Source organism: Manis pentadactyla, chromosome 5 (genome assembly GCF_030020395.1).
Source record: "Manis pentadactyla isolate mManPen7 chromosome 5, mManPen7.hap1, whole genome shotgun sequence".
In the NCBI taxonomy this organism is placed as follows: domain Eukaryota; kingdom Metazoa; phylum Chordata; class Mammalia; order Pholidota; family Manidae; genus Manis; species Manis pentadactyla.
In genome coordinates, this window is record NC_080023.1 from 11,651,507 (window position 1) to 11,676,267 (window position 24,761).

General features: G+C 42.3%; 1 protein-coding gene across 2 annotated transcripts in view; it reads left to right on the forward strand.

Moving 5' to 3' along the window:
- Nucleotides 1–1,856: 1,856 nt before the first annotated feature.
- The window catches only part of CD38 (CD38 molecule), a 53,435-nt gene continuing 30,530 nt past the window's right edge, over nucleotides 1,857–24,761 (forward strand). The window contains exons 1-2 of one of the 2 annotated variants that reach the window (XM_036921077.2): nucleotides 1,857–2,363; nucleotides 2,543–2,847. In XM_036921077.2, the coding sequence (XP_036776972.2) occupies nucleotides 2,594–2,847 (254 nt within the window). In that variant the 5' untranslated portion in view covers nucleotides 1,857–2,363; nucleotides 2,543–2,593. Of the gene's footprint in view, nucleotides 2,848–24,761 lie in introns of both variants that reach the window. The other variant, XM_057502114.1, reaches the window with a different exon arrangement.

Sequence of the window (24,761 nt, forward strand, 5' to 3'; positions counted from 1 at the left end):
GGAGACAAGAACTTTGTGTTGTTCAGGCCACAGCGGATTTTGTGGCTTTGTTAAGATAACTCAGGTGAATGAATGCAGGAGGCAAAACCCCACCCCATCAAATCCAACTCTGCCTCCTTTTGCTCTTTCTTTTAGGTGGAAGGGAATGGCTGGACGACAGAATGCCCCTCACTGACGGGCCTCTCTGCATTCCTGATCACTTGCTGACGCGCTGAGAGCCACTCTCATTTCCTGACTCCGTCTGCTGTGCCCACGTCCTGCAGCTGTACCAGCATCCACCCGTGCTCAGTGGCTGACTTCATCTCAGAGATGCAATCAAAAGAGAATGACCACGTGTTTCTGTCAGCAAATCCACTAACCTGCTAGCCCCTAAAGCCACGTCCCACCTTCCTTCTGTGAGATGGCAGAGCTCCTACCCACACCCACCTCTCACCTACACATACACTTTCCCCAAATTCCGAGCTTTTCCCAGCAATGCCCTCCTCTCCTGCATTATCAGCCGTTGCTTGTCTACTTGTTTATCCTGCCACCCAACAGACATACTGCTACTGGTCTCTTCTCAGAACAAAGTGTTCCTTCCTGAGTCCCCCAGTTATGTCCTCATTCCTCTAGTCCTTCTGGCAGAAAACTCTTTAAAACAAATCATCTAGCTTACTGAGACCACATTCTCTTCTCACATACTCTCACAGACCTACTCTCATTGGGCTTGTCCTCGACATTCCTCTGGAGCAGTGCTTGTCCCTACCCCCACTAACTGCCCCGGGGCCCTGCCTCTTGTCCCAGGGGTCTCTCTTCCCAGCTCTCTGCTCATGCTCTCCTGGTCTTTCTGGCCTAACTATAGGCACACCCCACAGTTGAATCTCTGGAACTCTTTCCTTCTGTTCCTATACACACTCTCTCTGTGATCATATTTATCCTCTTGGTTTTAAAAACTACCCATATGCTGAAGCCTACTGTATTTATAACTTCAGCACTGACCCCTTGCCCAGATTCCAGATGTTTATTACTAATTAGCCATGTGACGTCTCCTCTTGGGGGTCTAACAGGCATCTCAAACTTAACACCTCTAAAGCTAAATTTTTGTTTCTTGCCTTTCTCCCTAAAGCAAGTCTACTTCACCCTCAGTTTTCCCCTTGCCATGAATGGCAATGCTATCCTCCTTGGGTAGGTTACTCAGACCAGAATCCCTGGAGTCCTCTCTGGCTTCTCTGCCTCACAAGCTCCTGTCCAGGGCATCAGCGAATCCTGTTGCTCCTACCTGCAGGCTGTCTCCAGAATCGAACAACTTTTTTTTTTTCTTTGCCACTTTTGTTACGACTCTCCTGGTTAAAGTCATCATTACAGGTCTCTATCTGTCTATGCTTACTTTCTTACAATTTGTTTTCAATGCAGAAGCCAGATTGAGCTTTTGAAATGCCATGCCTGGTCAAGTCACTTGGTGACCTTGAATAGGTTGAAAATAAAATTCACAGCCCAAAAAGTTCTATCCTGTCCTACAGGGCCACAGGTGAGATGGCTTCCTGCTACCCTCTGAATTCTCTCCTTCAACCTTGCGTTCCAGTTCTAATGGCCTCTCTGCTGCACCTAGAACAGGCCAAGGGCTTTTCCACCTCAGAATATTTTCACCTGTTATTCCCTGTCTGGAAAACTTTTACCCCAGGAAGTTGTCGCTTATTCTTTCGCTTTCCTTAAGTCTCTGCTGAAGTGTCACAGATTGTCCTAGTGCACAGGAAACTTGAGAAAGGACAGGCAGGGGACATCTGGGAAAACCACCACTTAAGAGTGCTTACTGCATGCCAGATACTTTCCCAAGTATATCTCCTCCACGGCCTCAAAGAGCAGGTAATAATACCAACATTTATTGAGTACTTAGCATGTGCCAGGCATTGTGCTAAACATGTAAATATGAACTCTCTTAATCCTCATAACAACCCCATAGGTACTGCTGTTATCCCTGCTGTACATCTGGAGCACAGAGAGGTTAAGTAACTTGCCAGAGTCACCCAGCCAGTGGGTGATGGATCCGCTTTTGAATACAAAACTCAAGGACTGATGTCACTTGAGAGAAGGGGGAAAGACTCTTAAAGTGGTCTGAGCAGGCATTCGTCAATGCTAAACAGCAGAGGTAGAGCATTCCTTCCCAGGCAGAAGGCGTCACTTGTACACAGGTACAGACGCAGGCAGCCAGCCTTCACACTTCCCTTACAGATCACGCGTGGCTCAAGTGTAAAGTGCAAGGGGGATAAAGGCAGCTAGCCCAGAAGCGTACTGTTCCTAGGGCATCCGCAGAGCAAGGAGGGGGAAGGCACCTGCTTCTCGCTGGCGATGGACAGTCTGGGTCCTGGGCTGCTCAGAGTCAGGAAGTGAGTGGCTGTAGAAACTGCTGAAGTCTTTTAAGTCCTTTGAATCCTTATTGGTCCAGCCGGCCACAGAACTTTGAAAGAGGGGTGGGGGTTGGAAGGGAAGCCGAGAAAAGGCAAGTGAAAGATGAAGGGGAGGGCAATTTCAGAACAGGGCTAGCTCTCTCCTCTTTTCTGCCCAGCCTCCTGCCTGCCACCCCTGCAACTTCGCCGGCGACCCCGCCTCGGCCTCCATGGCCAGCCACACATTCAGCCTGGTGGCCGAGGAGAAACCCTGCTGCGATCTCTCCAGGAGGTCCCAGATCTGCCTCTGCGTCCTCGGCTGCCTCCTGGTTGTGGTGATCATCGCGGTGGGGGCGGGAATCCTGGTATGGCGCCAGCCGCCCAAGCACAAGGAGTGGAAGGGGTCGGGCACCACGGCCCATTTTTACGAGATCGTCCTGGGGCGATGCTACACCTACACGGAAATCGTGAGGCCTGAGTTCAGGTGAGTGGGCATCTGGGGAGCGCGGCTCGGCACGGCGGGGCAGGGCTGGACACGGCTGGGCACCGCGCGCGGAGCAGCTGTCAGGACTGTCCGAACAAAGCCCCTTCTATTCCGGGTCAGCTGAGAGCCGGCTGGAAAGCACTGAGTGGGGAGCGCTGGGCTTGGGGTTCCTCGGCCGCGGGAGCGCCTGGCGAGGGCGCAGAGCGCACGGAGCGCGCAGGCGGGGCCCCGGGGAGCGCTTGGCAGAGGGACCCGCCTGCCGTGCAAGGTGCGCCGAGAGGCGCGGTGCCCGGGCGCAGCCCCGTCCGCGCTCCCAGCCCCCGACCCGGACGGAAATAACCTGTGGGAGCTGAGGTTGCTGACATTTTTCACTTTGCTGGGGATTTCCGCGCGCCATCTCTGACCGCAGCGTGCCTCTGAGAGTTACAGACGACATCTGGTTAAGGGGCTTGCAGAGCCTGCGGCGGCGGGCAAGGTGTCAAAGGGTGTCCGAAGGGCCAGACCACTGCAATGAGTTCTATTCATTAATAAACAACATCACCCCGATACTTGTCGCGCGCCTTCAGCGAATGTGACCAGAGAACTCATCAACAAAACAAAACAGTAAGAACTTTAAAAATCGAGATTAACATACGGTAAGGTGCATCAACTCGACGAATCAACAGACCCAGGAAACACCCCTCACATCAAGTCTATGGAACATTCCCGGGAGGTTCCTCCTGCCCCCTCCCAGCTCCATACCAGTCCCCTGCGGAGGGAACCGCTTTCTTGACTTCTGTTCTTAGGACTTGGTTTCATCCAGAAAACTCATTTTTTAATTTATACGTAAAGTAGAATGAGCTGGGAAATAACAAGCTGCTTCTCAGGTGCCAAGGACGGGCAGGGGGAGCCGCTGTTTTATGCTGTGAGTTTTAGATCGCAAGAGTCCGCCTCCAAAACAGTCGCAATCCGGGGAGATGGGGGTTAAAATGCCCCCGTCCACCTCCCCGCGGGTGCTCAACGGTTCGATTCGCATACAGATACCAGAGGTCTTACTTGCAAATTGTTCGGGTCCAAAGATTGCCAGGGACCCTTAAATGTTTCGTTTACAAATCAACTGTTCATTGAGAGAGAAACGAAGTTGAGGCGTTTCTTCAAGTTACACCTAAAGGATCAATTAAATCAAGTGCTAGCCAGTCTGAAATGATAATGATAAAAGCAATCTTTTTATTTTCACCTTAATTTGACAGTTTAAAAAATTGTTACTGTTTAATTATCTTTGGTAAATTCACACTATTGTTTAGATTTTCACATCCCCTATAGCAAGCAAGATGTGTCACAGAAGCCACGTAACTTGCTAATGTTTGTCAGGATGCCTGCTTAGTATTAAGCACACATATAGGTATATGTGTACATATATGTTCAACATATATATATGTGTGTATGTATATATCCTCAAAAATAATAACAGGATATCCTGTATTAATATTTTTTGAACATCCATCCAAGATATCTCACAATATATGCACACTCCCCCCCACACTTTATAGAAATGGGTTAGTAATTGATGTGATACTTACGATGTGCCAGGCACTTAAGAAAATATAAGATCATTTAGTCCTTTAACAAGTATTCGAGACAGGATTGCCATCTCCATATCCTGTATGAACAAACTAGAGAGTTTAAGTGAATTGCCCCAAACTTGGCTCCAACAACCAAAGTCTTAGCTCCTACTTATGCATGTTCTGTAGGTAGAGTGACCATAAAATTTACTGATCATAATTGGAGACTTTTTGAAAAGAAAGGGAATGCTATTAATAACTATGCTGAGTCGACAGGTTTCAACCAGAACATACGTCACTTTATCCTGTATGGTTTAAGAGCCTGAACTCTGGAGTCACTCTGTTGTTTAAACCTTGGCTCTGTCACAGTGTTACTTGGGGTACTTACTTGCTCTGCCGCAGTGTTCTCAGCTGTAAAATGGAATAAGAGCGCCTACTGCACAGCGAAATTATGAGTAAAAGGAATAATTCTGATATATAGTAGGTGCTCAAAATGCTCTGTGTTTGGGGAAATGCAATATCACAGACAACTTTCAACAACAATAAATATAAAGGCCAACATCAAAATGCATACCTAGTATTAAATATATTTAAATCAAAATCCAGTAAATCAGAACTCCAATGATGGAATTTATGTTGTTTCTATGTTTCATTTTTTTTTATTCTTCTTTTAACTTAACTATCACTTGGTCTTGGAAATCTTTCAATGTCAGTACATATAGATTTAGCTTATTCTTTTTAACAGGTCATGCTATTCCATAGGGTAGATGTAACTGTTTCCTACTGACAAAAAATAAGTTTACAATTTTCAGTCCCATTGTTCATTCAACAAATATTTACTGAACATCTACTGCATTCCAGGCAGTGTTCTAGCTATTGGCATTGGCAATACAGGAGTGAATGACAAAGTTCCCCTCCCATGAAGCTTTCATCCCAACTGGGAGAAACATGCTTCAGTGAACATCTTTGTGAATACATTTTTGTGCGTGTATGGGAGTGTTTCTGTAGGATAGATTTCTAGTGGCTTCTGAATTGTTGGATCAAAGGGAGAATTATGCATATTTTAAATTTTGATAAGTGTTTCTAAATTCCCTCCCGAATAAGTGTACCACTGTATACTCCCATCACATCTATCAGAGAACATGCTTACCCACAATCTCTTCATTGTTGAATAACATCAACTCCTTTTAGTTATGAGAAAGAGAACATCGCATTGTTCCTTGATTATCATGGGGTGTTAGCATGTTGTATAGGTTTACTGGTTAATCTTATTTTTTTCTGTGCGTTTCCTATTTAGATCCTTGCTACTGCTGCCAAATTGCTTGTTTGTTTCTTTTATGGGAATTCTTTATGCACTGTAGATAATATACGGTGTTTTCTTTTTCTCTGCTGTTGTCACTGCAACCCTTCTAGTTTCTGCTGTCACCCGCCATGGGACTTAAACTGTAAGCATGACTCTGATCAATAATTTCCTCCTTTCTATGTCGTTGAAAGTCTGGCATGCTATGTCCCTCGTAGTCATACCCTCTTAACATTAGCAATCTTTTCCCTGATGAATTGTGAAATCCCTGTGACCCTCTTCTCCGATCCATCCCTTGCTAGATCACTCTCCTGCCTTGGTATTTTGTACTGGGCGCAGGCAGCAACTGACGTCAGAAATTCAACCTGGTATTTCTACTTAGACCTAGTTCTTTGCTCTCTGCAGGTCTTTATTAAAACTAAACATTGATGTATAAAAATGTGATGTTATATGATACCATGCTAAACAAGGCCAGCATAAAAATTATGCATATACTAATTGTAACTATGTAAAACTGAATGTAAAGGAAAAGAGATAGTAACATGGTAGTGCTGGGTTAATGGAATTATTAACCACCGATACTAATAGAGTTAGCATTCCACTGCCATCAGTAGGCTTTTTGTAATTTTCAATCCTTCTTATTCTTCTTCAGTGATCTACAAATTATCTATAATTGGTATTTTGCTTACCTAGGATTACATAATAAACCACTGCAAAACAGTGGCTTAAAAATATAAATTATTTTATTATTTTACACAACTTTGGATTGCCTGAGTTTAGCTATGCGGTTCTTCTGCTTCTTGTGATGTTGGCTGGAGCTGAAGTCATTTGCAGGCTTAGCTAAGCTGGAAATATGCAAAATAGATTGGGCACTGCTCCTGTGAATGACGCCTTGGGGGTCAGCTGAAAGGCTGGTGTCACCTGAGGTGCTGGGTAGGCTGCGTTCCTCTTTCTCCACAATGTCTGAGAGCCTTACAGTCACACCCCTGAAATCTTGACCCTGTGAACAGGTTTTACTGGCAGCGTCCTGGATGTGATCATTGCCTCCAGGCCATTGTTTACTTTGACATTCTTTTACCAGGAGAGACTAGGAATGAAAAAGCAAATTTTCAAACCTTGCAAATCTTAACTTGGAAATGTTTGCTCTTGATTCTGATTAAAAAGAAACAGTTCTTTTTCCATTCATTTCTCTTGTTTTCTCTGTCTGTTGTGGTACGCAGCTAAGAGAAATGAATCAGCACTTCCATCTTTTTATTAAAATTTTTTGGTTGCTTTTACATTTTAATATTTCTGAAATCAGCTTGTATCTTACAGTTATTGTTGGGGGCCACTGTCAATATTCTGCCTGGAAATCTTCTTTGCCAAATTACCAAGTTCATTAGATATATTTCTGTTAGGGCCATTACTGCACAGGACAGGGTTACCAAATTTCTACCAGTGTGTAACATGGGGCACCTTTTCCCTAGCCTCTAATGACAGTTTCCTCCCCGACCCTCCAACTTCACCAAGAGCCTCCTTGAGGCCTCTCTCACTGCAGCCGGCCACCTGGTCCCCAGTGCGAGCGCCACTTGTAGCTGTCAGGGTTCTCCAGAGGGAGAGGAGGGAGAAGGGGGAAAGATGTGTTTACTGTAAGGAATTGGCTCACCTGATTGTGGAGGCCGACAAGTCCAAAATCTGCAGGGCAGGCAGGCAGGCTGGAGCCCTAGGGAAGAACTGATGTTGCACCTTGAGTGAGAAGGCAGTCTGCTGGCAGAATTTCCTTTTCCTTGAGGGACCTCAGTATTTTTCTTAAAGTCTTCTACTGATGAAACGAGGCCCATCCACATTATAGAGGGTAATCTGCTTTACTCAAAGTTTATCCACTTAAATGCGACATCCAGATGCTTTTGACCAAGTATCTGGGTACCAGAGTCTAGCCAAGCTGGCACAGAGAATGACCCATCATACACATGTTTTAGGTTTTTGCTATGAAGCACCTCACTTCCAGGTACCATTTTCTGTTTTGGCTATCTACTGCCGCATAATAAGTGACCCTAAAATGTAGTGACTTGAAACAACTACTATTTCTTATCTTTCATGATTCTGTAGATGGTGTGGGATCAGCTGGCTGGTGTCTGTTCCCTGTAATGTCAATGGGGGCTGTACTCATCTGGGCGATTAACTTGGCTGGAACATCTATAATGTTGTGGTGACATGATGGAGCCATGGTGCCTGTGTCATCTCAGGGCCTCTCCTTGTGGTCTGTCCTCATGATCTCTGCATGAGGCAGCTCAATTTCTTTAGCGTTCCTAAACTCTTAAAAGAGGAGCCTGGCAGGCCTTCCTAAAGCTTTAGATCTATAACTGGCATAGCATCATTTTCACCACATTCTCTTGGTTAAAACAGCCACCAGACTTGCCCAGATTCAAGAGGAAAGAAAACAAACTCTACCCCTCAATGGCAGGAGTAACAAAAATTTTGTGGACTGCTTTAACCCTTCATATATCTTGATGTTAGCTTTTAAATTTTCATTTGCTTCTTACTTTTTCATTCTTCTATTTTATCAATGGCTTTCTACTTTATCACCTTTTATTAACTTGATTTAAACATGGTAAGAATTTCATACATGCCTCCTGGAGTGTAAGCTCACTGACTCTAGGGGTGTTTGTTGAGTGATACATCTAGAGGACCTAATATGGTACCTGGAATATAATAAGCAAAAATATTGAGTTGAATTAAATGAATTGTATGCACACCAGTATATTATAAACAATGGAAGCAAACAGAGCCATTTATATTAAACAACTTCAACAAACACTTCCAAATCTGTCAATTTTTTTTCTGGGCGTATAGATGGTTAATTTTGTAATAGCTTCTTCGTATTTCTTTGTAGGTTTGGACTTTGTCTTCTTCACTTACTCCTTTTTCTTGGTTTTTCTTTTCCAAAATCTCTCACCCCCTCGGAGCTCCCTTTCTGCTAGTCTGTTCGTGTGGGCAGATGAGCACTGAAACTTGTCCCTGGTTGCAGAGCTGGCCTTTTTTTTTTTGAGTGGAATCAGGAATGTTAAATGCAGAACACTCCTGAAGAAATTACACTTGATCTCTTATCTGCAAGTCCACACCCAGGCGCTGCCTTCTGACAAGGATGGCCCTGGGCCTGTGAGACCCAGGAGACATGTGGCTGAGATTCACCAGCATGTTAGCAAGTTGTTAGCACTGACAGTTTGGGGATGTTGTGGGTGCTCTTCCAGGCAGTAGTCCTGACTCCAGGCTGCAGTCGGGACCCAGGGAATGTGGAAGGGTGGAAGAGAGCCAGCAGCTGGAGTGATCTGGGTCTCTGGACAGGCTCTGAACAGTGTAGCTTCAGTTCCATGAATCTTCTCATCTGGGGGAAAACCAGCCCTGCCCATGAATTTCAGGCTGATGAATTTCTGGCCACTCCCCCACCTCCCTACAGGGCCCTGGAGAGAAGTACCTTGCTTATTAATTCTTGGAATCCCCACCCCTAGCCCCACCACAGGCACACTGAAGTCTTATACTAAGTGTGAATTTGCTGTTTTGTACATGTTGTATGTACAAAATATGAATTTCAAGGACAGCTGATGGCTGCATAAAGACAGGAAGGGCAATTCTCTGATAGCTCTCTTCATCCCGACCTCAAGGCACCCTCCATTGTCTAGTACATTGCTTATCACACTCTCGTTTCTTTGTAGAAGCACGCTAAATTGAACTCACTTAAACCCACATTGTGCTGGCTGGAACATAAACGTGCATGGTGGGAGACTTATCAGAGAAAATCCTTCGCCTGTCTCACCCTACCTTCTAATGAGCAATTCTGTGCCCACATTGACTATCTTTTCTGACTCCTTTATCTTCATTTCACAATTTCTTTTTGTTTCTCCTTCCACTTCAAAATTCTAGCAAGATTTCTCAGCGTCTAATTCTTCATTTCTAGTTCCCTGTGTCTCCCATCTAATGACCTTAGTTAGCATTTTATTAACTTCTCAGTAAAATTCATGAGTACGTACAACATGTACATAACAGCAAATTCACTTAGTGTAAGACTTCAGTGTGCCTGGTGGTGGGGCTAGGCGTGGGGATTCCAAGAATTAATAAACAAGGTACTTCTCTCCAGGGCCCTGTAGGGAGGTGGGGGAGTGGCCGGGAAACAGCCCCGCAGGACAGTGTGATCTGTAACAGCAAGTAGGTTTGTGCACGCAGAGGGTGCTTTATGCTGTTAGCCCATTGCTGGATTCTGCAAGGGTGTGTGAGATACACTCAGGCACCTCTCAAACAAGGAAAGACGTGAAGTGCTGTGACCAAGTGCCAGCACAATGCCACAAACATTCAGAAATGAGTATCAAACCACCTGGTGGGACAGACTCAGGAAAGACTTTGTGGAAGAGGTAGCACATGAGGTCTTCCTTTCCTGATAGAATTTTAGCAAAGGAGTGTTCTGAAGAGTGTGTGTTACCCTGTTGAACGAGGCCTGGGAGGCATACGATGTGACTGTTGGGGTGAGGTGGGCCAATTGCAAAGTTCTTTAAAGATGATGGGACCTTTGGGAGGCTCCCACTGGGGAGAGGGTCTGGACCTCATGTTGGCTGGGCCGCAACCTGGGCTTTCTCAGCACTCAGAAGAGTATGAGAATGACTGTATTCGCACAGGAAAGAATTCCAGAATGTTCTCCCTTTGGGGTGATGGAATGACCACCTGCTTAATGTTCATATTCCCAGTTAGACCCTGAACTTCATTAGAGTGACTAGCAGCCTCACATCCACCTGTGTGTCCTCAATGCAAAGGACTATGGTTATCAGGTTTGCTTTAATCCCACCTTTCATTCTGGGGTTTTAAGACAGAGACCAGTGGCCAGAGAGTCAGAGATGCACCTGACTGAGTGTGGAAGGTGAAACAGGGAAAGTGAAATGGGGCTCCCGGGTGTGGGGCTGGGTGCTTCTGTGGTTACAAACAGGGAAGTCAGACCACAGGGCTGAACTATCTGTGGAAGAATGTTGGAGTGCATATGCAAATAAACTGAGTTTGGGGCCTGTGAAGGGAGGGGTGCTATCAGGACAGCTGGAGCATGTAGCTCTGGGCATAGAATTTTCTAGAAGGAGGGGCTGGTTGGACACCTTGGGAGCACATCAGATGGTGGAGAGAGAAGGAGAGATGTAACTTGTGTTGCCTGGCCTAGTGCTTTACTTCAGAGGTTCCTAGAGAGGTTAGTGGCGTTTCCTGCTGACCCTCCACCCAGGCGCCTGTTCTGGGATCATTTTTAATGGCTGAAGGGAGAGGTGGTGTTTTGCCTGGGGTAAGCTTTTGTTTTTTCTCACAGTGAACACCCACAGCTTCTCTGCTTCCTCCCTTCCTCTCCAGAGAGAAAAACCCTTGGAAAACAGCTACCAAAAGCCCCCTTAGAAATACTAAAGGGAGAAAAGCTGGGAGTCAATGCTTATGAGTTGTCTGCAATGTATATGGTTGATTCTTCTTAAACTTTATCAAAATCCTGTCAGGGAAGTCTCAGGACACATGTGTTGTGGATGGGGAAATGGAGCCTGAAATTGGTTAATCAATTTGGCTTATTCTAGGTACAGTTAGGATAAGTCAGGGCTGGCTAGGCAACCTGAGGGGCTCGGTGCAAAAGAATATGAAGGCTCATTGCTCAAAAGCAGGAGAAAGCTTTTCCTTTTTCCACAGTCTTTCTCACATCCTGCCAGGTGGTTTCCTCCTGCTCTTGAACCCTGAGTCCAGTTGGGTGGAGAGATTCTTGTGGGGAGAAAGCAGGTGCTTGCTGGGGCTTGGGGCTGCCTCCCAGAGCTTGACACATGGGGAAGGTGTGCCTGGCCTTGACCTCCTACCCTGAGGTTGAGACAGGGACCATAGGTGTAGTCAGAGCAGGGTGAAGGCCTCCGGAAAAAGCAAGGCAGGATATTTACAGTCAGAGCAATGTAACTCCATGGAAGGAAACCCCCTACCCAAACTCCTTGTTAAACATTAAGCTCTAGAGTCATTCTTCAGTGAGATGGGTTAATATTCCCCAGATAAAGGTAAGTAGCCCAGGTTTTTATTTTGCTAATCATTTGTAATCATGTGTAAGATTCACTTTGGCATGCTAAAAGGCCCAGGCCTATGTGCTGTCTTTCCTCCTTCAGACCTGAGGAGGTGATTTACAATCTGGGCAATTAATAATGGCAACCAAGCCCTGCCACAAACAACATAGGAAAAGGAAGGATTCCACCTTAAAGATGAGATTGCATTTTAATACCCAGGAAGTTAAGAAGTAGGATTCTTAACTTACTCTTTAGCAAACAGGCAATAACTCAGCCCACCCTGGGGGCTGGGCAGGCAGCCTTGTTTGATATCCTCCCAGACCAAGATGCCAGGTATCCCAAGGAGAAATCAGAGCAGTAAATTTCTTCTGTTAAATTAATTTTAAATATTCAGGGACCACTTAACAAGTCCACACCCCTAAGCCCTTTATCTGGTTCCCAGAAATCCTCAACTGACTATAAATCCCCTAGACAACACACAACTACGGGCTCCCTTGTCCCCTCCTGGCTCGAGCCAGGAGCTCTGTCTGTCCTCTCACTGTATCTCTCAATAAAAACCTCTCCCTGGCTCTCCTGCCTCGGGTGTTTGCTAAGTTCATTCTTTGACTCTGTAAACAAGAACCCCGGCATCAAGTTTCCTGCTGGGGGTGGAGTGGCTGAGGCTGTGAGGTGGCAAAGTTGTGAGGTCATTGGGCTCCTCCCTTTATGGAGGCTGAGTCCCCGGGCTCGGGGCTTTGTCTTTGTACTTGAGAAAATATTATGACTCTGCGGGTAAGGCTGCAGAATGCCGTGTCCCTGGAGCATGCACCAGGGGCCTGGAGCCTTGGCTCACACCTCCCTGGGGCAGGGTGCGAGGGTGTGTTCTTTGCGGTTTATTTCACCTCTTGAACCATCACTTCTTAGAGCTGGGTCAGGAAGGATGTAGGGCCCCCTCTGCACCCCAATACCATGCCCATGGAAGGCACTGCTGATTGAACACAGCACACAGGGTGAGCCCTGTTCGCCTCAAAATCCTCTACACAGCATGCCATATAGGTGCCACCAGTTGGTTGGCATTCTGAGAGATGACATCTCTGTGTTCTGTGTCAGAATCATGTTGCTTGTTAGCCTGAGTGGGTAAGTGTAAAATACTACTTATCCCACTTGGGGCTATTCCATGATCTTTCCATCCACTTGCAGTCCTGGGTGCTTACATTCAAGAGTGACTAAAAGTGAGACTGGGTCCTGAAGTAGGGGCAGCAGGAGGAGAAGCTGGTTGAAGAGGTCCAGGGCCCGGGCTGCCTGGCTTGGAGAAAGCTGATGGGAGAGGGCACGTGTGACCAGGTGTCCTGTGCTGGTTGGAGACGAGTCTTGCTGTAGGGGGACCAGGCGTGCGTTGTGTAGCTCTCACTGCAAGGCAGAGTCAGAGCCTTGAATAGCAAAAAGTAAGAATAAGGGGCAACATCTGCAGAGCTCATCGCAATTTGAATTCATTTGTCAGAGTAGAAAGTTTCAAAAAGTTAAGTGTATGACTTTCATAATGTACAGAATCAACACATGTCAAAGATTAATTGATTCATTTATGAGGGAACCAGAATGACAAAGTCAATTCAAAGAAGATTTGGAGGCACTGACTGTTTGATGTAAGTATTTCAGAAGGAATATTGGAATTTGATTGGTAGGTTTCCTATGAAACTAGTTAATGTTCTACAAGGCAATAAAAAGCCCATAACCTTTGGGGATATATTTTCTAGGAGATAAAAATTATCTGCATCTCTGACAGAGTTCTGCATGTTACTATCTGTCTTGCCAATGGGTTTCAGCCCCAAGCAAGTTTGCTATGGATTCAATGTGACCAAAGAAATGACAGTAGAACGTTCTTGGGGTGAAAGGGTTATACCCAACTTTATTTCCATGGTGGCAGGTCAATTGCTAGAATCCTGTTCACTCAGTGAGTCTGCATGCAGAAAGCTGGTCTCTGCCTCTGGGCCTCTCTGTCTGCACAGCCATCCTCTGGGCGTCGCTACCCGCACATCTGTCCTTGGCGCTGCCACCACTCCAGTCTCTGCTCTGCTCTCCTGCAACCTTTCAGCCATGCCACCGTGTCACATAGAGCACTGGGCAGGGCTCTTTATATAGAGTCAATAATGATGTATTGCCCACACGTGCATAGTGAGCTAGCCAACCTGGGCCAGGTGAGAATCCTGGCCACAGGAACCTTCACTTTATCCGCACTATCTAACAAGGTTTGACAGTAAACAGAGAAGAAAAACAAAGACACATTTTGCTAGATAATTAGATATTTCTTGGGTAAAAGTTGCATTAACAGTGCTTCAGTATGACATTGAAAGGATATGCTGCCCACCTTTTTGCCTTATTTCCAACTTTAAGTATTTTCATAACACATTTATTCAGCAAATATTTGTTGATCTGTTATGTCCCACAAACTCATCTATATCTGAGGATAGAGCAGCAAACTGAACAGACTAAATTCTTGCTTACATGGAACTCACAATCTAGTGTGTGTGTGTGCACACGCATGTGCACCTAGACAGGGAAAAAAGCAGGAAAATAGGTAGTACAGCAGATAGTGGAAAGTGCTCAAAAGAGTGTTGAGTAGGGAGCATTTAGAGTCTTAGGTATAGTCATAAAATAAGGAATTCTTCACAAAAAGCTGACATTTCAGCAGAGACCTGAAGAAAGGGGGGAGCAAGACCTAGAAATGTCTGCCAAAGAGCATTCCAGGCAAAAGGAAGGTCATGTGCAAAGGCACTGAAAAACAGCAAGGAGACCAATAGGGTGGGAACTTTTCATTACGGAAAATTTCAATCATGTGTTAAACTAGAGGAAACGGTAATTAACCTGTTTACCTGTTGCCAAACCCCAGTGAGTATCAACATTCTGCTATCCTTACTTTTTCTATCTCTTCTGGAGCAAATTCCGGACTTCATATAGTTCTGTCTGTAAATTCTTCCATTTGTATTTCTAACCAAAAACATTACAAAATCATAGCTATAACACCGTCATATATCTAACAAAATTAAGAGTAATTCCTCAGTATTATCCATTATCCACTCCATGTTCAAATTTCCATGAGTTTCTAAAAATTGTAGTTTTACCTTGATTTGTTCAAATGAAGATTTACACGTTGCACTCAGCTATCTTAAGTATGCTTTAATTAATAATGGCTTTCCCTACCCCATTTTAAAGTGCCTATTCACTTGGGCAATTTGTTAAGTAGAATTTCCCACCTGGTGGATTTGGCTCTTGGTTTTAACATGTGTTTCTGCTCCCTGTATTGGAGCTGTTGGTCAAGTTAGGTTTGGAGGCGGGCAGGAATGCTTTACAGAGGGAGCCCTGGAATTCCTTGGGCATTGCATCAGGGGGTACATGATGTCATAATGTCCCACATTTAGGGAGGTTAACAGAATTTAGTATTGTTGCCCTGATTCATGCATTATGAAATTCCACAACTTCTCATTTAATTAGTTGAGCCACATTTGATGATTGTTGACAAAATGGATTATTTCATAGGGGCTATAAAATGAATATTTTATTATTTTAAGATTCCTTCTGCACTTATTTACTCAGATTTTTCTGCACAGAAGGCTTTCTCTCATCCATCATTTCTTGAGGACCCTCCAAACTGGTTTCCAGAGTGGCTATTCCAATGTACATTCCCACAAGCAGTGCACAGGGCTCCCTTTTCTCCACATCTTTGCCAACATTTGTTATCTCTTGTCATTTCTGATGCCAGTCATTCTAGCAGGTGTGAGGTGACATCTCATTATGGTTTTGATTTGCATTCTCCTGATGACGAGTGATGTTGAGCATCCTTTCATGTGCTTGTTGGTCATTTGTATGTGTTCTTTGGACACACATCTATTTAGATCCTTTGCTCATTTTTAAATTGGGTTATTTGTTTTCTTGCTATTGAGTTGTATGAGGTCCTTGTATATTTTGGACATTAATTCCTTAACAGACATATAGTTTGCAAGTATTTTTCCATTCCATAGGTTGTCTTTTCATTTTGTTGATCATTTCTTTTTACTGTGCAGACACTTTTTACTTTGATGTAGCCCCACTTGTTTAGTTTTGATTTTGTGGCTTGTGCTTCAGGTGTCATATCCAAGAAATCATTGCCAAGATCCATGCCAAGGAGCTTTCTTCCTATGTTTTCTTCTACAAGTTTTATGTGTTCAGGTGTGTAATATTTTTTTAAGTAAACTATCTATGGTCATTTTTACCAATACATTCAACTTAGTTTTCAGCTTATTTATGTACAATTTAATGAAATTGTATGATCAAAACAAAACCAATAAGCATAAACATATTTACAAATAGGTAAGTAAACAATGAAGGTAGTAGAAATGAAGAGTTCTTGGGTCTGCTAGAGAGTAGCCTTTTAATTGTGTAGATGACTGGCAACTGGTATAGAGAAGAATGGATAGCTTCAGTTAATGCAGTGAGTCAGTTAATTAGGGGTCAGTTAAGAGAATTTTAGCAATAAATGAATTCAGAAGTGGTCAGGCATTCTTTCTTGCCAGTAAAAGGAAACTCGTTAGAAATAGATTAGGTCAGAAAACTACCAAGACAAAGTTTTCTTTAAATGGAAGTGTGGTGGAAAAACGGATGCAAGGATGCTGAGGATGAAAATGGGAAAGTAAGCGGTAGATGAAATCAAGGATTGATTACTCCTGTGTGTGTGTGTGTGTGTGCGCGCGCACATGTTTCAAAGCCTCAGGGCTTAGAATGGGAGGAGTGATTATAATCACAGGTTTTTGTAGTCCGTTTGAATAGGGAGTAGGGGATCACCTTTTTCAACAAAATTTCACCAGTAAATGTCTACTTTGGAAGAAGGGGATGATGAAAATCTTGTTTTGAAGACAAAAAAGGAAATGAAAACAAAGGTCAGACATTTGAAGTATAGATAGAGCAAGAGAATAACATTCTTTTTTCTTTCAATGACTTATTCTTTTTCTAATTATAAAAAATAAAATGTGCCTGTTGAACATTTGGGAAGAAATACAAAAACAGAAAATACAAAATCACTTAACCTCAAAATGGAGTTCTAAATAGTGGGGTGTTACACAATTTTAAAAAAGTAAGAAGATTCACAAAAGATTCACCTGCTTTAATGGTTTAAGAAGTTTTACACACAATTCAAATTTCTTTTATAATGTGACATTTAAGAAACTACTTAGTTCAGTTTTCCACATAATACTGAAAGGTATCAAACATGACAGATACATCACGTGGTAGAAAGCTGCCTATATCTTTGGTCTTTGGATGTTTCTAAGCAGTTAACATATATTGATTTGAAGGGACATTAGAAATTCCCACAAGGTGTATTTTTTTAAATTAAAGTATTATTGATATACACTCTTATGAAGGTTTCCCATGAAAAAACAATGTGGTTACTACATTCACCCATATTATCAAGTCCCCACCCACACCCCAATGCAGTCACTGTCCATCAGTGCAGCAAGATGCCACAGATCCACTATGTCTCTTCTCTGTGCTACACTGTTCTCCCCGTGATCCCCCACACCATGTGTACTAAACATAATACCCCCCCATCCCCTTCTCCCTCCCTCCCCACCTGCCTTCCCACACTCCTCCCCTTTGGTAACCACTAGTTCCTTCTTGGAGTCTGCTGCTGCTTTGTTCCTTCAGTTTTGCTTTGTTATTCTCTACAAATAAGGGAAATCATTTGGCACTTGTCTTTCTCCGCCTGGCTTATTTCACTGAGCATAATGTCCTCCAGCTCCATCCATGTTGTTGCAAATGGTAGGATTTGTTTCTTTCTTATGGCTGAATAGTATTCCATTGTGTATATGTACCACCTCTTCTTTATCCATTCATCTACTGATGGACACTTAGGTTGCTTCCATATCTTGGCTATTGTAAAAAGTGCTGTGATGAACATAGGGGTGCATATGTCTTTTTGAATCTGAGAAGCTGTATTCTTTGGGTAAATTCCAAGGAGTGGGATTCCTGGGTCAAATGGTATTTTTATTTTTAGTTTTTTGAGGAACCTCCATATTGCTTTCCACAATGGTTGAACTAGCTTACATTCCCACCTGCAGTGTAGGAGGGTTCCCCTTTCTCCACATCCTCGTCAGCATTTATTCTTAGTCTTTTTGATGCTGGCCATCCTTACTGGTGTGAGGTGATATCTCATTGTGGTTTTAATTTGCATTTCCCTGATGATTAGTGATGTGGAGCATCTTTTCATGTGTCTGTTGGCCATCTGAATTTCTTCTTTGGAGAAGTGTCTCTTCTTATCCTCTGCCCATTTGTTAATCAGGTTAGTAGCTTTTTGGGTGTTGAGGCATGTAAGTTCTTTATATATATTGGATATTAACTCCTTGTTGGATGTTATTTGTAAATATATTCTCCCATACTGTAGGAGGCCTTTTTGTTCTGTTGATGGTATCCGTTGCCATACAGAAGCCTTTTAGTTTGATGTAGTCCCATGAGTTCATTTTTGCTTTTGTTTCCCTTGTTCGAGGAGATGGGTTCAGGAAGAAGTTGCTCATGCTTATATTCAGGAGATGTTTGCCTATGTTGTCTTCTAAGAGTTTTATGGTTTCACGACTTACATTCAAGTCGTTAATCCATTTCAAGTTTACTTTTGTGTATGGGGTTAGATAATGATCCAGTTTCATTCTCTTGCACATAGCTGTCCAGTTTTGCCAACACCAGCTGTTGAAGAGGCTGTCATTTCCTCATTGTATGTCCATGCCACAAGGCTATTTTTATTTGGCTGTATTTGCCTTGATATAATTCAAATTCTTTTTCTCTTATTATGACTGTCAAGCAAATAATTATAAAGCCATTTCTCTGTTTGACATTCCATAGTTTAAATATTGTGTAATTCATAATAAAAGTGCTTCCCTCATTATCTTGGTTCTCAGAATAAGAGTTTATTTATGAATTGACTTATCTACAGCTGCCTCAAAGTTGGCAGTTAAATCTCCTTGGGAATTCCTTAAGAGCAAAGAAAGACCGAAAAAATACACTTGAAACTGGGAGAGACTTAAAACTACAAAGGAATGTTTGAGGCTTAGATCAAAGATAATTGATCACATTATGGGGACCTACTTCCATGTTTTAATATTTCTGGGTAATATTTTTTCAAAGCAACTTTTGGACCCTAGGATATGAACATATCAGTTTACAATTGAGAACTACACTTTTTGTATTCTCCAGGTCTAGTTTTCACCATCCTCCCCACTCAAGGGTCCTATTTTCCCTTTTTCAATAGTATTACTATTCCCCAGTCAAAATCTCTCAACTTTTTTTTTTTTTAATAATTATTTTTTATTGAAGGGTAGTTGACACACAGTATTACATTACATGAGTTTCAAGTGTACAACACAGTGGTAGAACATTTATATACATAATTCTAGGTTCCAGCTATCACCCTACCAGGCTGTTACAATATCTTGACTATATTCCTTATGCTATACATTACATCCCGGTTACTAATTTATTTTACCATTGGAAGTCTGTCCTTTTTTTTTTTTTTTTTTTTTGTGAGGGCATCTCTCATATTTATTGATCAAATGGTTGTTAACGACAATAAAATTCTGTATAGGGGAGTCAATGCTCAATGCACAATCATTATTCCACCCCAAGCCTAATTTTTGTCAGTCTCCAATCTTCTGAGGCATAACAAACAAGTTTTTACATGTAGAACAAATTCTTACATAATGAATAAGTTACATAGTGAACAGTACAAGGGCAGTCATCACAGAAACTTTCGGTTTTGCTCATGCATTATGAACTCTAAACAGTCAGTTCAAATATGAATACTGATTTGGTTTTTATACTTGATTTATATGTGGATACCACATTTCTCTCTTTATTATTATTATTTTTAATAAAATGCTGAAGTGGTAGGTAGATACAAGATAAAGGTAGAAAACATAGTTTAGTGTTGTATGAGAGCACATGTAGATGATCAGGTGTGTGCCTGTAGACTATGTGTTAATCCAAGCTAGACAAGGGCAATAAAACATCCACGTATGCAGAAGATTTCTCTCAGAACAGGGAGGGTGAGGTTCTAAGCCTCACCTCTGTTGATCCCCAATTTCTCACCTGATGGCCCCCCTGTGACTGTGCCTATCTTAGGTTGTTCCTCCCTTGAGGAATCTTACCCGTCTCTGGCTAACCAGTCATCTTCCGGGGCCATACAGGGAAATGTGAAGTTGGTAAGTGAGAGAGAAGCCTTATTGTTTGAAAAAGTTAGCTTTTTACTTCTTTGCATATTTATGCCCTGTGGCTTCTATGTCCAGCATTTGTCTTGAGGTATCTTTACCACTTGGAAGAATTATGATACTCGGTAAATTTGATATGAGGCACAAATTCTATTTAAGGGTTGTAATTAGGAAGGAAGAAGAAAAGCTATAGAAGTAGCAGGCGGAAGAAAACATGGGAAGATTGATTATTTCTTTGATATATCTTCTTGTAGAGTAACTTCAGCATGTATAGGTTTTAAGCTACTACTTAAATTGCACACACACATTAACATAATAGGAGTATAGTTACATAACCAAAGCATATCTGTAATTACCAGCCCTCTGCAGTGAAACCAAGAAAACCAGTTAGGCACCTTAGGCATTTGTGAAAACTTATCTATGATATGGTGGATATTGTCCAAATGAACTTGAACAGTCTGAGAGAAATCAGACAAATTAAAACAACCCATTCCTGGGGACTGTTCACATGCCATATGTTCTTTTAACAATAAATAGTTTGTAGTTGTAAGACTTTGGAGCGCTACAATTTGCACTTCTCCAAATTCTTGGTTGAGTTCCAACAGTATAGATCCAGTCCAATTTTGTTGTTTTACTGTATGCACAGGCCAGCTTAGATATCTCCTTCCTCATTCCCATGGCAGGTCCAGGAACTGGTGGGATGAGTGCATCTACAGCTGTAGCAGTGCGTGGATCTTTGTTGGGGTTTTTTGATGATCATCTTCTGGCATGAGTCTTCCAGAGGGTGCAGATGTTGGAAGTTCTTTTTCATATCGTATCTTAGTTCATTTTCGGGGTAGCCCAATTAGGCTTTGATCCTCTGTATAAACACAAACAGACCCTTTGCCTACACTTTTATATGCCCTTTATACCCTTGTGTAGAACTCGTTGGAGGTTACCACACAGGAACTGCCCTTTTTTTTTTTTTTTTTTTTTGCTATCACTAATCTACACTTACATGACGAATATTATGTTTACTAGGCTCTCCCCTATACCAGGTCTCCCCTATAAACCTCTTTACAGTCACTGTCCATCAGCATAGCAAAATGTTGTAGAATCACTACTTGCCTTCTCTGTGTTGTACAGCCCTCCCTTTTCTCCTACCCCCCCATGCATGTTAATCTTAATACCCCCCTACTTCTCCCCCCCTTATCCCTCCCTACCCACCCATCCTCCCCAGTCCCTTTCCCTTTGGTACCTGTTAGTCCATTCTTGAGTTCTGTGATTCTGCTGCTGTTTTGTTCCTTTAGTTTTTCCTTTGTTCTTATATTCCACAGATAAGTGAAATCATTTGGTATTTCTCTTTCTCCGTTTGGCTTGTTTCACTGAGCATAATACCCTCCAGCTCCATCCATGTTGCTGCAAATGATTGGATTTGCCCTTTTCTTATAGCTGAGTAGTATTCCATTGTGTATATGTACCACATCTTCTTTATCCATTCATCTATTGATGGACATTTAGGTTGCTTCCAATTCTTGGCTATTGTAAATAGTGCTGCAATAAACATAGGGGTGCATCTGTCTTTCTCAAACTTGATTGCTGCATTCTTAGGGTAAATTCCTAGGAGTGGAATTCCTGGGTCAAATGGTAAGTCTGTTTTGAGCATTTTGATGTACCTCCATACTGCTTTCCACAATGGTTGAACTAACTTACATTCCCACCAGCAGTGTAGGAGGGTTCCCCTTTCTCCACAGCCTCGCCAACATTTGTTGTTGTTTGTCTTTTGGATGGCAGCCATCCTTACTGGTGTGAGGTGATACCTCATTGTAGTTTTAATTTGCATTTCTCTGATAATTAGCGATGTGGAGCATCTTTTCATGTGTCTGTTGGCCATCTGTATTTCTTTTTTGGAGAACTGTCTGTTCAGTTCCTCTGCCCATTTTTTAATTGGGTTATTTGTTTTTTGTTTGTTGAGGCGTGTGAGCTCTTTATATATTCTGGACGTCAAGCCTTTATCGGATGTGTCATTTTCAAATATATTCTCCCATACTGTAGGGATCCTTCTTGTTCTATTGATGGTGTCTTTTGCTGTACAGAAGCTTTTCAGCTTAATATAGTCCCACTTACTCATTTTTGCTGTTGTTTTCCTTGCCCGGGGAGATATGTTCAAGAAGAGGTCACTCATGTTTATGTCTAAGAGGTTTTCGCCTATGTTTTCTTCCAGGAGTTTAATGGTTTCATGGCTTACATTCAGGTCTTTGATCCATTTTGAGTTTACTTTTGTATATGGGGTTAGACAATGGTCCAGTTTCATTCTCCTACATGTAGCTGTCCAGTTTTGCCAGCACCACCTGTTGAAGAGACTGTCATTTCGCCATTGTATGTCCATGGCTCCTTTATCAAATATTAATTGACCATATATGTCTGGGTTAATGTCTGGATTCTCTAGTCTGTTCCATTGGTCTGTGGCTCTGCTCTTGTGCCAGTACCAAATTGTCTTGATTACTATGGCTTTATAGTAGAGCTTGAAGTTGGGGAGTGAGATCCCCCCTACTTTATTCTTCTTTCTCAGGATTGCTTTGGCTATTCGGGGTCTTTGGTGTTTCCATATGAATTTTTGAATTATTTGTTCCAGTTCATTGAAGAATGTTGCTGGTAGTTTCATAGGGATTGCATCAAATCTGTATATTGCTTTGGGCAGGATGGCCATTTTAACGATATTAATTCTTCCTAGCCACGAGCATGGGATGAGTTTCCATCTGTTAGTGTCCCCTTTAATTTCTCTTAAGAGTGACTTGTAGTTTTCAGAGTATAAGTCTTTCACTTCTTTGGTTAGGTTTATTCCTAGGTATTTTATTTTTTTTGATGCAATTGTGAATGGAGTTGTTTTCCTGATTTCTCTCTCTGTTGGTTCATTGTTAGTATATAGGAAAGCCACAGATTTCTGTGTGTTGATTTTGTATCCTGCAACTTTGCTGTATTCCGATATCAGTTCTAGTAGTTTTGGGGTGGAGTCTTTAGGGTTTTTTATGTACAGTATCATGTCATCTGCAAATAGTGACAGTTTAACTTCTTCTTTACCAATCTGGATTCCTTGTATTTCTTTATTTTGTCTAATTGCTGTGGCTAGGACCTCCAGTACTATGTTAAATAACAGTGGAGAGAGTGGGCATCCCTGTCTAGTTCCCGATCTCAGAGGAAATGCTTTCAGCTTCTCGCTGTTCAATATAATGTTGGCTGTGGGTTTATCATAGATGGCCTTTATTATGTTGAGGTACTTGCCCTCTATTCCCATTTTGCTGAGAGTTTTTAACATGAATGGATGTTGAACTTTGTCAAATGCTTTTTCAGCATCTATGGAGATGATCATGTGGTTTTTGTCTTTCTTTTTGTTGATGTGGTGGATGATGTTGATGGACTTTCGAATGTTGTACCATCCTTGCATCCCTGGGATGAATCCCACTTGGTCATGGTGTATGATCCTTTTGATGTATTTTTGAATTCGGTTTGCTAATATTTTGTTGAGTATTTTTGCATCTACGTTCATCAGGGATATTGGTCTGTAGTTTTCTTTTTTGGTGGGGTCTTTGCCTGGTTTTGGTATTAGGGTGATGTTAGCTTCATAGAATGAGTTTGGGAGTATCCCCTCCTCCTCTATTTTTTGGAAAACTTTAAGGAGAATGGGTATTATGTCTTCCCTGTATGTCTGATAAAATTCCGAGGTAAATCCATCTGGCCCGGGGGTTTTGTTCTTTGGTAGTTTTTTGATTACCGCTTCAATTTCGTTGCTGGTAATTGGTCTGTTTAGATTTTCTGTTTCTTCCTGGGTCAATCTTGGAAGGTTATATTTTTCTAGGAAGTTGTCCATTTCTCCTAGGTTTCCCAGCTTGTTAGCATATAGGTTTTCATAGTATTCTCCAATAATTCTTTGCTTTTCCGTGGGGTCCGTCGTGATTTTTCCTTTCTCGTTTCTGATACTGTTGATTTGTGTTGACTCTCTTTTCTTCTTAATAAGTCTGGCTAGAGGCTTATCTATTTTGTTTATTTTCTCGAAGAACCAGCTCTTGGTTTCATTGATTTTTGCTATTGTTTTATTCTTCTCAATTTTATTTATTTCTTCTCTGATCTTTATTATGTCCCTCCTTCTGCTGACCTTAGGCCTCATCTGTTCTTCTTTTTCCAATTTCGATAATTGTGACATTAGACCATTCATTTGGGATTGCTCTTCCTTTTTTAAATATGCTTGGATTGCTATATACTTTCCTCTTAAGACTGCTTTTGCTGTGTCCCACAGAAGTTGGGGCTTAGTGTTGTTGTTGTCATTTGTTTCCATATATTGCTGGATCTCCATTTTGATTTGGTCATTGATCCATTGATTATTTAGGAGCGTGTTGTTAAGCCTCCATGTGTTCGTGAGCCTCTTTGCTTTCTTTGTACAGTTTATTTCTAGTTTTATGCCTTTGTGGTCTGAAAAGTTGGTTGGTAGGATTTCAATCTTTTGGAATTTTCTGAGGCTCTTTTTGTGGCCTAGTATGTGGTCTATTCTGGAGAATGTTCCATGTGCACTTGAGAAGAATGTATATCCCGCTGCTTTTGGATGTAGAGTTCTATAGATGTCTATTAGGTCCATCTGCTCTACTGTGTTGTTCAGTGCTTCCGTGTCCTTACTTATTTTCTGCCCAGTGGATCTATCCTTTGGGGTGAGTGGTGTGTTGAAGTCTCCTAGAATGAATGCATTGCAGTCTATATCCCCCTTTAGTTCTGTTAGTATTTGTTTCACATATGCTGGTGCTCCTGTGTTGGGTGCATATATATTTAGAATGGTTATATCCTCTTGTTTGACTGAGCCCTTTATCATTAT